Source organism: Chlamydotis macqueenii, chromosome 18, assembly GCF_036417535.1.
Source record: "Chlamydotis macqueenii isolate bChlMac1 chromosome 18, bChlMac1.mat, whole genome shotgun sequence".
Taxonomy (NCBI): domain Eukaryota; kingdom Metazoa; phylum Chordata; class Aves; order Otidiformes; family Otididae; genus Chlamydotis; species Chlamydotis macqueenii.
In genome coordinates, this window is record NC_141573.1 from 8,363,700 (window position 1) to 8,377,513 (window position 13,814).

Genomic DNA, 13,814 nt, shown 5'->3' on the forward strand with positions numbered 1-13,814 from the left:
ACTCAGCAAATGATACCAGCAGACATTAAAAATTTAAGACTTAATTTTAAGGTGATGGAAAATGAAGACACAAACTGTCACCAAAGCATCTTCTGTTAATTAGCTGTGCTTTAATATTATGCTTCTCTAAAGGGGAAAGGGGCTAATGGACACAGCTGGGTTGTACAAGAAATGTCTGCTGGGCTTTTAAGGGCAGCAGGGGGCTGAGGCAAAACTCAGCGAGGCACAGGTGGAAACAGGGTTGTGCTGGGGGTGCTCAGGGGAGAGCGTGGTTCCTGCTGTGGGAGGACAGGCAGCCTCTGGACTGCACAGGGTCCCTGTGCTTCTCGCAGAGCTACAGAAAGGTTTTTTTATTTAGAAAAATCATGAACTGCTGCTCACGGAAAGGTATTGATAAAATGCAACCCGGGCAGTGGTGGGAGGCCGTTGTACACAGGCTCTACGTGGTCCAGGTGAGCGCCGTGGTGGTGCGGAGCAACGCGAGCCTGGTGTGAAAAAAACCGACCCGGGCCTGTGCTTGTGAGCTTCCCCCCACTCAGCGAGCCGGGAAGCGGCTTCTGGGGGTCCCGAGCTGAGCCGCTGGAAGGAAAGGCCGGGCTGGGAGCGCTCCCGGCCCGGTGAAGCCGCATCTCCCCGGCGGGCCGGGCTCTGCCCTCGGCTTCCCGAGGGGACGACGGGGGCGGCCCCCGGGGATCCCCCGGGCAACGGCGGCTCCTCCCCGCAAACACCCGCGGTTGCCGGCCGGATGGCGGAGCAGGAGGCTGCGGCGGAGCCCGATCCCCATCCGGACGGCCGGGCGGCGCGGCTGGGGGGGTGCGCGGCGCGGGGGCTGGGGGTGCCGGTGGAGCGCTGGGAGCGCTGGGCGGGGGGCGGCGCGGCGGGGCCGCTGCTGCGGAGCTTCCTGGCGGGGACAGCGGGACCGGTGCTGCTGGCCTGGCGCGGCCCGGGCGGGGAGCTGGGGCTGGGGCCGCCCCCGCCGCCCCCCGCCTCCGCCCGTCCCAAGGCGCTTTTCTTCCTCCGATCCCCCGGCGCCGGCCCCGGGGAGCTGCTCTGCGGGGACCTGCCCGCCGATGCCCTGCGGCACTTCGCCGCCCTCCTGGAGGAGGTAAGGCCCGGGGCTGCCCTCGCTGCGGTCAGAAGGTGACCGACGGGTCGGATTCCCAAGAGCAGGCTGCCAGCGTGGTTATCCTGGTTATGGAAGCCGGGAGCTTTTGCTTTGAGGCGTTTGATGAGCACACGGCCTCAGCCAGTCTGCACAAGCAGCGGTTTGGGGGTTTGTTTGTGCGGGGTGGCGGGGAGCATACGATAGGCAGCGTAAACACCACCTGCTGCGGGGAGATCTGGGGGTGGGAACGCTTCAGCAGGGCCTGTTTTCCGGCTGCCTTCAGCAGCTGGTGTTGTGCGTCCTGGCTGGGTGTTTGCGGGCTCTTCTGTCCCCCCTGCGCAGGCGGACGCCGTGTTTCCCTCCGGAGCAGATCAGCGCTTCCCCAGCATATTGTGCCTGGGTTTGGTGCCGCTTTCCCCTCAAACTTCACCTCAAGGAAAACCGAGCGGTGGTGCTGGGTCAGGGGGATGGGGTCGGTCTGCGGGAAGGTGAAAAGGGTCTTGAACTTCCTGAGGCTGGGGACATGCATGGCTCTGCCTGCTGCACGAGCGGTTCTTGCAGAGTCCTTTATCCGAGGTTTTTAGGACAGTCTCAGAAGAATTTGTCCAGGGAAATAAATAATTTGTGTCAGACTTTCTGTGGGTCACGTAGGACATCAGGAACAGACACAACAAAACCGGGCTTTACTCAGTGAGGAAGCTGAGCTGCGGGTCAGAGCTGGGGCCACCTTGTCTGCTTGTCGAGCTTACCTCTTGTGATGGTTGAAGGGAGCGCACCTCCGCTCTGCGGAGCTGTGGGCATCCTGGCTCCAATCAGCATTTTAACGAACCAATAATAAAACAAACAGTTACCGTTAGACCAGTTACAACATCTCTAGCGGTCCACATGATTTCAGTAGTAGAGACAAATCTTGTTGAACGTCAACGGGGCAGTATCTGCCCGTGTTCCTGGGGCTGTGCTCCCCCTTCCCGTGGCTCCCTGGGCACGAAGGTTGCTGATGCTGGCCTTACTGGGGTCAACGGGGCCAGTCGTGGTGGGACGGCACTGTGGTGGTGCTGGGCTGCTTTATTCCTTTTCAGTTTTGGGTTCATTTGAGCTATTTTTGTAGCTTTTCGTCTCACAGCCTTGCTCCTTCCTCATCAGCCCCAGCTGAAGCTGCTCCCGGCAGCCTCCCCTGAGCCCGCTCGCACAAAGGGCTGTTGTTTGTCACCAGGGACAACCTGGCTTTGCCAAGCTGTTGCTATAGGCTGGTCCCGGAGCAGAGCCAGCCTGGGGTAGGTGGCAGTCATAGCATTGCTACCGCAGCTCAAACAAGCCAAAAGCAGCTCAGGGCCAGACAAGTCTAGCCCAGCACTGAGACCTCATGCTGTCCGGTCAGTACAAACCCTGGGAACTTTCACTGATAAAGAAAAAAAACCCTATTTAGTGGGCTGCAACTTTGGAAAATAACCTAAAAAGTGTCCTTGCTCAAAACCTGCAGTACAGTTGAGATGGAGACCCGGGTGACCCGCACCAACAGTAGATCCCAGGAGGTACTAAAAGACCTTCCCGTTCAGCACACTGGGGATTGCCGTCAAGGGACAGCCTGCGGGTTCAGCCCAGCCCTGCCCCATCTGCCTCCCGTGCCCGCTGGCAGCGAAATGGGGAGCAAGCACTGGGAGGTGTGGTGAGGGCAAGGGGACAAGAGCCTGTGGAGCTATCTCTAGTTGCAGGTTTGAGAGGCTGGGAGAACCTGAGGACAGGGCTGCTCACTTTGTCTGCCGGTTTTCACCCTTCTCAGCTGCTTGGATTCGGGGGAGAGGGTGCACTAGTGCACGAAGTGGGCCTGTAGAGAGGCCCCGCTCGTTGTCATCTGCCCAGGGAACTGCTTGAGACAGCAATGAATATGGGTCTCCAGGTCCGGCCAAGCAAGGACCAAGTCTGGTGGCCTGCCCATCTCCTGCAGCACTTTTTTCTCTGTTGCTCTTTCATGACTCCTGCTATAGGTGATCGTGCCCATCCTGACAAACCAGAAGAACCATCAGGGCTGGCCACGAGTGGTCTCACAAGATATTATGCGTCATGTCCACAACCTAAAGAGTACTGTTTTCAAGGTTGTTGGCCAAGTAAATGGCAAGACCTTGCTGCCTCTTCCAGCTGGCTTGGAGGGAATTGAGGATGTTGATCTGGAAAATGAGAAATCGTGAGTACCACCCCTTGCTCTCCGCTGGGTTTTCTCCTGCTGATGTATATGCTGTGTCTTCTGGGAATCCTCCCCCCAAAAATGGGAACTCTGCTTGCTCCCTGTCATCTGCTGCTCATCCAGACTGCCAAGATGGGTGTACTTTGCATTATCTGCTCTCTAGTTTGTGGGTTCTGTTTTTGGGGCCTGTGTAACAGAACTCTCTTTTTCTGGCTTTTGGCTGCCAAAGCATGCTCCCAAAGTGCACTGTTTCAAAGTTGAATGACCTGCTTGTTAGTGATTCATGCTGCCTGCTTGGTCAGGACTCTTCTGCCTCCCTTTAAACCTGGATTTGTCCTGCAAAGGTACAGGAAAAAGCACCTACAGCTTCCTGCAAGCTTCTGAACTGTTCATGGTCCCATAGAGAGATTTGGAACCTGTTCTGGAGAAGCAGGGGGCTTCCCAGACACCCACTGCATTTCCTTGTGTTTCTCTGCAAGAAGTAAATGAACAATTTTGATGATCTTGGTTCTCTCCATTTATAGTATAGACCTCCCTAGTAGGTGTCGTGATTCTGAAGTCTGCTTACAGTCCTTGAGGGACAATCCCCAGGAAAGCCATCCCAGGTTTTCTGACTAATTAGGATCATAGTATCATCAAATAGAATCACAGAATCATTTAGGTTGGAAAAGACCCTTAAGATCATTGAGTCCAACCATAAACCTGACACTGCCAAGTCCATCACTAAACCATGTCCCTAAGTGCCACATCTACACAGCTTTTAAATACCATTAGGGATGGGGACTCCACCACTTCCTTTGGCAGCCTGTTCCAGTGCTTGACAACCCTTTTGGTGAAGGAATTCTTCATAATATCCAATCTAAACCTCCCCTGGTGCAGCTTGAGGCCTTTTCCTCTCATCCTATCAGTTGTTACCTGGGAGAAGAGACCCAAACCCCCCTCACTACCACCTCCTTTCAGGCAATTGTAGAGAGCGATAAAGTCTCCCCTTGGCCTCCTTTTCTCCAGACTAAACAGCTTTGGTTCCCTCAGCTGCTCCTCATAGGACTTGTGCTCCAGACCCTTCACCAGCTTCATTGCCCTTCTTTGGACGTGCTCCAGCACCTCAGTGTCTTTCTTGTATTAAGGGGCCCATCAATCCAGCCTGTCCAGATCCCTCTGTATACCCTTCCTACCCTCAAGCAGGGGGGTACACCCGGGTACACCCGTTTTCTCCAGGGTGTAATTACTGTATTAAAACAATGGCAAAAAATCTTACGGGTTTTGGGTGTTTTGTGGTTTTGAAGGGTGAAAGTAGACTGTACTCTGTAAAATCCAGCTGCCCACAGGGTCGTTTGAAGTAGATCCAACTGAGAATGCACATCAACAAGCGGAAAGCGAAGTTAACCGCATGGTCTGTTTCCCGCAGCCTGAAGCGGATAGATAAATCTCTTGTACATGGCACTGAGTCGGCCATCATAGACTGGAGCTACCAGATCCAGGGAGCGCTGGAGAAAGAGTCTTCAGAGCTTCTCCTGCAAGGCAGCAACCCTAACCCGAAGGTGGAACTGGAGTTCTGGAAGAACAGGTACCCTGGGCAGCCTGGCCAGGGCATGGTGGTCACTGGTGTTGGTTTTGGGTGGAGGGAGCATGCTGGTGGAAGACAGAGCTGTCTGCTACGAGTTGAGAAGAGCAGGCTGCCTCAGTTTCATGTCAAGACTTGAGCTAAGGCGAATTGCTCCTGCACATAAAATAATCATGATCTGCAAAGTGTCTGGGAGGTCTCTGGGCAGCCGGCTGTCTTTTAACTTAGCCCCAGCACAGGAGCTACACCTTGAGGGAATTTTTTGGGGAAATGCTCTTTCCATCACTGTTCACTAGGAACCAGCCACAGGAGTAAGATCTGGTGGACACCTTCTGTAGGGCCTTCTGGAAACGGTGCAGCTCAGCTGGCTGCTGTTCACTTGTTAATGCCCAAGGGGGTTTAGATGCCTAAGAGCCAGGGAATGGAATTTCCTCCTGACCTTTGGAAACCTTTGTGCCATGTTGGTACGGGGTCACACGGGGCAAAGCCCTGCTTGCTGGAGACCTGTCACTAATGGCTGCAGAAACGCCTCGTGGCTTCTTTCAGCCAGTGTCCTGCCAGTAGCAGAGCTGCTGTCATGGTGAACCCCAGCACTGGCTGTCTCGTACGGTTTGTCTGTGCCTCTTGCAGGAGCTTCCTCCCGCTTACCTTCACTGTTGTGACTCAGTCCGTGTGTAGCTGGAGGAAATCCTGAACCAGGCCCAGGGGACGTGGATGGTGTGTGTGGACAGCTGGTGCTCCCCAGTGTGGGCTTGTAACGTGCCTTGGTTGCTGTAGGTGTGATGACCTGGAGTGCATTTACGATCAGCTGAGAGCGAGGAAGGTCAGGAACATGATGGAGGTGCTGGAGAGAGTCGAGAGCAGCTACGTCCCAGCCTTCAAATCGATGCTCATGGATGTGGAGGCAGGTGAGATTCTTGAGCAGCTTCACCACATCTATGTGATGACTTCTGGCCTTTGTTGATAGCCTGGTGTTACTGGTCTCAAGTCCAATGTGGCTGTAATGCCACTGGTCGTTCAGAGTTTGCTGTGAGTGTGGGGTCTGCAACCACATTGTGGTTTGTGGAGTGAAACTGGTCTGCTTCTGCTTCATCTGGTGCTTTTGTTTCCAGGCTGGGACAAGCTTGATCACTGGTCTGTTGAGCCAGACCATTCCCAAAGGTCAGGGTGAGTGGATTTGAGAATTCACTCTGCTGTAATAAAGCCTTTACATTAATTCAGCAGGACTTGCCTCAACCAGCTCCTGTGGTGTCAGTCAGCAGGAATGGGGGTTCAGGATAGCAGGACAGATCTCGCAGCCAAACTACCCAGGACTTTGTTAGACTGCTGTTTCCCAAGCTTTGGCCACCTTCCCTGCTGAAGGAACTGCAGTTTGCACTTTAGGATGGAGCCCTTTGGGCACGAGGGTTTCAAGGCCTCTGACGAGAGCAGGCAGGTGTTGTCACCTGTGTCACAGGAGGAGAAAGCAGGGTCCCTGCAGTGCACACAAGTCCAGGCAGAGCTGGGCAGAGGCAGAGCTCTGCACCCTGTGTCCCAGCAGTGCGGTGGGGAGGTCTGTCACCCGTGAAGGGGCTGCAGCACGGGGGCTGAGCACGATGCACAGCGGCCACGGCCTCCCACCCCACGCGTCTGTCCATGTCCCCATCCAGTGACGTCCTCCCAGAGTGTCAAGGTCTGGCCAGGTCACCTTGTCAGGGAGAGATCGTTGTGAGGACCCCGGTGGGGTGGGTGACCTGTAGGTGGTGGTGTGCACCTGCAGATCTGCCTTCTCCTTTATTTTGGCAGTCTGGCACAATTCGGTCAGACAAGAGAGCTTTGAGCAGAAAAATGAAAGGATTGCATTTCCCAGTTTAGCAAATTAAAGCCCTTTTATATTTTTTTCCCTTTTCATTCATAAGAAAACTTATAAGGAAGGAAGGATTTTTCTTTTTTTTTTTTTTGCATGTAGGTGAAGCAAAATTCTACCTTAAAATATGCAGCCCTCATGAATCAAGAATCATCTTTTTTTTTTTTTTTCTGGTGAGCTTTGCTTAGGGAATTTAACCCAGCCAGAGGAAACACTGCAGGTTGCCCTGCGTAGTGAAAACCAGCGTAGTCCTGTTGTGTCCCCAGCAGACCAGCACGACCGTCCCTCCATGTCCATCTTCAACCCAGCTGCTCTCTGGCAAGACAAGAGTTCATTGTTAGACTGGCTAATGATTTAAGGGTCTAATCAAAATACAACAAAGACTGTATTTTCATCCGCTTACAGCAATACTAACCCTACCTGGATAATTTGGACCGTAATTGTTAATTTCCCTTACAACACGGTTCAGATGTGTGTGCGCCTGCTTTTAAGTCCCTGCCCCTTTTCCTGGTGGTGTGGCTCTTGTCTGTCTTCTTTGCTGGGAAGATGATGTTGATAGTGGTCTTGGTTTTGGGTTTGGGGAGTTATTATATGTGTTCAAGTACTTCCATCGTCACTTCTCTTCTTGTCAGTCCGCAGGTTTAATTGCGCAGCTGTTACCTGGGTTTATTTTTTCTTAATGCTTGCATTCTGGGATAATTCTTCAGGGTAAAACCACACCGCTGTACAAAGCTGAGCTAAAGCTTTCAACTAGCCAGACATTATCACCGTGCTGGTTTGCTGTCACAGCCGGGACAAGTGGGACCACGGTCATCTGCCCGTGGGGCAAGAGGCTCCTGTAGCCAAACCGGAGCTAAAACGAGCCCAGGCCAAGACCTGTGTTGCTGTACAGCAAGGCCTGTAGCCTGCTTGTAGCGATGGCAGCACTGTATTTTTGGTGCCGACGGGCACGTTCCCCACAAGTCATTTAGCAGTTGTGGGCTCAGCCTCTGCACAAAGCCCTGTCCCAGCTGCCCATCCTTGACACTGTGTGGGTTTATTTCCTGTTCTGGTTATTACTCCAGATGAGCGAAGTTTAAGGGTGAGTGATCTTCAGCACGCTGGTAGCTGAGTGTGCTTTGTGCTTGTCAGGACTCCTTGTTTTCCCAGGCTCCTTTCCATCCGGCAAGGTGAGGCCAATGGTGCTCGTAACCACAACCTTGTAGATCTTACCTCTTCTCCTATCTCCTAACACAGCTTTGACCGAAGCTCAGGACATTCACCTACACTTGACGCCCCTCAGGCGGCACTTGGAGAACATAGAGAGGGTGGAGTTCAGTGAGGTGAAGCCTTTCCTGGCCCCCCTGCTCCACGTGGTGTGTTTGATCTGGGTCACCTCCAAGCACTACAACGTGTCCATGCGGATTGTAGTGCTGCTCCAGGAAATCTGCAACCTCCTCATCCAGCAGGTACGTGGCTGTGATACCTGTGTTTGCCCAAGCATGTTTTTTAATGAAAGTCCCCTCTCTCCTCCTTTCCCCCGTCCTTCCCTGACAAAGTGATTCTTACGGTGATGTTTAACTTGAAGGGCAGGTTCAAACATATTCAGTGCAAGAAGGAGCTGTTTTCTGTGACAGTAGAAGTGACCTTTCAAGTGTGATTTTTGCTTTTCCAGGCCCTGGTATACCTGTCTCCAGAAGACCTTCTAAAAGGGGACATGGAAGAGAGCTTGGGCAAGGTGCAAATGGTGCTCGGCATCCTGAATGTGTTCAAAGAGATGTTTGAGGAGAGAAGGGAAAAACTGCACACGTATTATGAACCAGGCCAAGAAGTGAGGGAGTGGGACTTCCACACCACAGTGGTGTTTGCGAGGCTGGACAGCTTCCTGAAGAGACTGGATATGGTGGAGGTGAGACTCCGGTCTTGAAAAACGTTGCAAGCCTTCAGGAGAGCTCTGTAGCCATGAACTCACTTGCTAGCATCTTTCCTTCCTGTAGCTTCACCTGGTGCTGGGGGATGGGGCCACTCTCTTTGCTCTTAGGTCTTCTGTTACAAGCAAGGCTAGGACCTTGTTTTACTGCTTGGTGCGTGCGTAAGATGTGCAGCTGTGTCCTTCTGATCAGGTTGGTAGGTCTGTCTTTTGTTCCCAAGAGTCCTCTTGGGGCAAGGGAATGGGGATTACTGGGGGCTGTGGTTTCGTTGGCTGTAAAAAAAGCAATGCAATCTCCTGCTCCTCCTGTTGCCATCAGGCATTCTGGTGCTGGGTCCTGCCTGGCTTGGAGAGGCCACATGTTCCCCCTGAGGCTGGGCACGTCTTGCCTGTGCCACATGGGCCTGGGGAGGAGTGGGGACATGTTTTTCTCACCAGGTCATCCCATCACATCCTGACGGTCTGTTGAACTGGGGTGCAGTAGCTCAGGAATGTCCCTCTTTGCTGAGGTTTGTCACTGTGAGGTGGTCACCTGAGACAGGGACGTGTGGTGTCATCCCTCAGCTCCCAGCATGGCCGAGGGCTCCCTGAGCCGGAGGGGATGTTATTCTGCAAAAAGGAGGTCTGAACGTGTGGGGGCAGCCCTGTGTGTATAAGCACTCTTTGTGCTCTCCTGGTTGGGTGACTATGTCTTTGTCATTGCTACGTTCCTGGCAGGTAGGATCGGATGTGTGGTGTACACGCTGCCAATATTTGCCCATTCAAAGGACGGCCTGGGTCATTTTTCTCCTTCTCTTGTTCTCTGCAATGGGACAGAGGGTTTTACTGGTTTAAACCTGCTGTATATTTTTATGCATTCTTTAATTAACTACGTTGAAAACCACCATGATGTCTATTTTAAAACCATTCATGGTTTCCAATAGGGTTCGGTGTGCCGTAAATCAATTTATACTGGTCGGTGTAGAGAGGAATATCAGCAGACGTAGGAGTAACTGCAGGTCGTTGTGAGAACAGAGTGAGTGACAGTAATTAGGCGCTGCCACTCTGCAAAAGCTCTGGGTGCTGATTGCTCCTTGCTTGGATACTATGGATACATATGGATACGGGCTGCAGAAAAAAGCCAGTAGGGAGGTTTTGAGCTGACACACGCTCTGCCGCGGTGACAGAGCACCGTGCTTTTTGGCTGGTGCCTGTGACCTCCTTCCACGGCTGTCCCACACCTCCGGGGACAGAGAAAGGCAGCAGCACATGCTGTCAGAGGAAGGGCCTGTGGAGTGAGCTGTAAAACGGTAATAAAAAGCGTTGTGCGCACCAGCGTGTTATCAGGCTGCCTCTCCTCATCTCTATTTCTCTCCCCACCCCTTCATGTCAAGCAATTCTGTAAGATAAAGCAAGGGGCAGTTATTATTTCTATGCTATTTTTGCCTTACGAGGTATTTGTTGAAGTGAATGTGCTCTTAATAAATAGCATACCTGCATTTATTGTGTGGTGGTGGATGCCCCATCCCTGGAAACATTCCAGGCCATGTTGGCCGGGGCTCTGAGCAACCTGATCTGGTTGGGGATGTCCCTGCTCCTTGCAGGGGGGTTGGACTGGATGACCCTTGAGGGTCCCTTCCAACCCAAACCATTCTATGATTCTATTATTTGTTTTCAAAATACAGGAGCTGTAAGTGTGGGACATGTCCCTGCCTCTGCCTGGAGCATCACAAGGTGGCACCAAAGCCTAGTGATGCCTTGGTGTAGTGTGGGAAGGTCTGGGCCATGGGCTGTGTCCCGAGCTGTGACTCACTCAACTGCTTTTGTCCCAGAGGCACAGCGAAGCTCCGTACTTGCTTAGCTCTGCGTTCGGGGTTGTCCCCTGAGCTCAGTGAGAGCAGGATGACCACCATCTCCTGTGTTGAGATCAGCGCATCCTCCTGGTGCTTTGAGGTGACAGACTTTCGACCAGCCCTCACCTGGCCTTACCAAAAGAGATGGATGGGGTGGTGGTGGAGATGCCCAGTGCTGCTGCAGTAGCTGGGTGAGTGGGGCATTTTCCTGAGAGGTGGCACCGCAGGGTCAGGACCTGCCGGGCTCCAGGGGATGGGAGAGGAAGGACCCGTGCACCCATCTCAGCAGAGAAGACCAGCTGGGCAGGCTTGGTGACACCCGCTTGGACACACAGAGGCTTTACTGAGCAGGAACTTTTGGACAGTTCAGGTACCTGCAAACATTAGATGTTTCCTCTTGGTTAAAACCTTAACATTTGGATTCTTAGCTATGCTGGATGACACATCAAGGTCTTATATGTTGCTTTGGATCTGTCCCCTAAATACCTTTAAAAGCAGTTTTACAGTTGGCATTTCCAGTAGCAGCAGCAGGTCCCACTAGGCAGGGACATGTTGTAAGCAGCCATTGATGCTCATGGAAGGCAGGATCTGGCATCCTCCTTCCCATTTCTGAGCACCAGAGATGCTCTGGCACAGCAACAAGCGCAGTTCCATGTTGTCACCTTGTTTTGTCAACATCTTAACCTGTGTGTGCCTCCATTGCCTTTGAAGGGTCTCCTGACAACTGCCTTGGACCTGATGAAGCTGGAAAAGATCGAGTTCAGTGGGATTAAAGGGAAGGCCCTGGGACAGCAGGTGCTGGACATGTATGAGGAATTCCAGGAGGCGTACAAGGTGTTTGCAGAGCGAACCTATGACTGTCTTGACCTGACCAGCAGGGTAGGTGGAACCAGCTTGCGGGAATGCCACCAACATGTGCGTGTTTCCAGAGCAGGAGTTCCCTCTGTGATGGAGCCCTGCTGAATTCTTACCAGCTCCTCCCTCCATTTGTTATGATCTGACCTGCAACAGTAGGGAACAGAGACCCGTTGGGCTTTTCTGCTGAGATTCATGAGTTCTTGCAGGTCTCTGTGTAGCATGTCTTGCTAGGTCAGAGCCTTAGACCAGTACAGCTGGGAAACCCAGATTTCCGTGCCTTTTACACAAGCTTTCTCTGCTTACTGAGGTGTACCAACATCCATGCCTCGTTGCTTTCCTGCTCTTGGTGTCCAGCTTGCCTGACGAGGGCCAGCTCAGGTAATCTCTGGGCATGCGTTTGCTCTTGTCTAGACAAACACATGGCATCTGCTGCTCTCAGAATTCAAGGACTCAGTATTTTATTATTCCCAGCCCTCTGGGTCATGGCTCAGTGGCCATCCGGATCACAGATGCTCACACCAGCGTGTGGCGTACAAGCAGGGCAAAGCAAACGTGCCGTAGGCCTCCTTACTGGCTGTTCAGAAACTTCTGCTCTTGGCTTTGACACTGGGCAGCGTAGCCTGGGTGAGCTGTGAAGAAAGGATGGGAATGGCCATTTCTGGAGGGGTCTGTGTCCCATGGTTGTGTCCGATCTCTTTATTTCTTCTGCTTCTTGTCCCCTTTGCCCTGGGGTCAGTTTTCTGTGTCTGTTGAGCAGGACATGGTTAGGTCTCCCCGCACATCTAGAGGAGGGGGTGCTAAAGCTGGAGTGGCCATGGGGAAGTTCTGTGGTGAGGAAATCTGGTCTACACTGCTTGTAGAGCAGCCATTCACGGCGGGCGTCCGAGTGGAAGGTAGTCCTGGGGCGAAGTCCTTCCCCCAGCAGGTTCTTGCCTTGCTCCTGTCAGAAAGGGTTGTGCTGGGGTGAAGGATGGCTGGGCTGGCAGTGGGACACAGATCCTGTTCCTTTGGGTGTTGGGACCTGGCTGGTGTGGTGATGGGTGGCCTGTGCTTTGCTTCCTGTAGGTCCCAGTACATCTCTGCAGTGGGTGGCACATCCCCAGTGCTGCCTGGGAGGATCTTGCTGGGAAGCTGCTTGCTCCATGTCACCCCTCCTTCAGGAGGGAGGGCACAGGAGGAGCGGTGACGGTGGCTCTGCGGGAGCTGGCTCGGTTTTGGTGACCCCATGGCCTTTTGTGTGGCTCTGAGTCACTCTTGTTCTTTCAGTGCTTGAGTTTTGCATCCTGTGTTACTTTCTAGAGCCTCTTTTTTTTTAGCTAAAGCATGGCATCTGGTTCTGCTGGAGCTTGGCAGTGATAATAGCAAAAGCTGTTACCTTATGCTTTGTCCTTTCGGAAAAGAGACACATGGCCTAGTTTTTAGTGGCTTTGTCCAAGCTAGGACAGAAGGACTGAAACCTCCCAGTTTGTCAAGTTCAGTCTTTGACTTGAGCTTTTTACCTGTAGGAAAACAAATGCTTGAACTTTAAAGAATTTATTACAGTTGGAGCAAGAGAAGCAGTGTCAGAAGACGATGGAAATTACAGAAACGTAGGACTGTTGAGGTTGGGAAGGACCTCTGGAGGTCCCCTGCTCAAAGCAGGCTCAGCTAGAACAAGGCTGTGACCAGTCAGGTTAAATATCTCCAATGTTGAGTATGTCCAAAGGTGGAGAGAGCATAACCTCTCTGGGCAACCTGTCCCAGTGTTTTGAAACTGCCTGTACTGTTGTCCCACTTACAGCCAGGTCATGCTCAAAACAAGCTTGTTTTGGCTTGAAAGTAGATTGGATTTGGAAGTCAGCAGGTGCGTCTGTGGGTTTTCTGGATGATGGTGTAGTCTTCAGGCCAAGTGGTGGGGCAGAGTGTGTGGAAATAGTCCATTTTGCCTGTAGGCTGAAGTTAGCGCTCGCTGGACTCTGGAAAGCCCTCGGGACCAAAGGTTCCATCGCAGAGGGCCGTGATCTCAGCCATGGGACAGCACAGAAATGTCCTCAGGCTCCATGGGGCTTTGCCATGCTGCAGTGGCTGAAGGTTGGCCAGAGAAGTGGTTTAAAGAAGAGGAAAGATCTCTGCATCGGGCGGTTGCAGATACCTTCTCGGTGCTGTCTCACAGCTCTCTGTTTTGCCTCCCACAGGAGTTTGAGCAAGACGCCTTTGATTTCCAGCAGAAAGTAGAAGACATCGACCGGCGGCTGGGCACTGTTTTCATCCAGGCTTTCGATGACGCCTCCGACTTGGAGCACACCTTCAAGGTTCGTCTGTCGCATCCCTTCTCTTCTGTAGAAGTGAAATCTGAGTGCCTACAGTTTGGCTCAGTGACAGTCACAGAGAGGAGCCCAGGTGGTGCTGTAGCTATGGGCACACGGAGCTGGTGTTTGCTGATGGGAATGGACACTGGGACAAGGAGACTTGGAGCTTTTGGGCTGGTCCTGGTTAGTGATGCTCAGGCTTGTGGGTCCCTCACAACTGTCAAGCCGTG

The 13,814-nt window shown here is 52.8% G+C and overlaps 1 protein-coding gene across 1 annotated transcript in view; it reads left to right on the forward strand.

The window, feature by feature from the left end:
* Window positions 1–991: 991 nt before the first annotated feature.
* DNAH9 (dynein axonemal heavy chain 9) overlaps window positions 992–13,814 on the forward strand; it is a 169,583-nt gene continuing 156,760 nt past the window's right edge. The window contains exons 1-8 of the mRNA XM_086762087.1: window positions 992–1,105; window positions 3,091–3,287; window positions 4,696–4,854; window positions 5,629–5,759; window positions 7,934–8,145; window positions 8,352–8,585; window positions 11,150–11,317; window positions 13,471–13,587. Of these exons, the coding sequence (XP_086618213.1) occupies window positions 3,160–3,287; window positions 4,696–4,854; window positions 5,629–5,759; window positions 7,934–8,145; window positions 8,352–8,585; window positions 11,150–11,317; window positions 13,471–13,587 (1,149 nt within the window). The 5' untranslated portion in view covers window positions 992–1,105; window positions 3,091–3,159. The remainder of the gene's footprint in view (window positions 1,106–3,090; window positions 3,288–4,695; window positions 4,855–5,628; window positions 5,760–7,933; window positions 8,146–8,351; window positions 8,586–11,149; window positions 11,318–13,470; window positions 13,588–13,814) is intronic.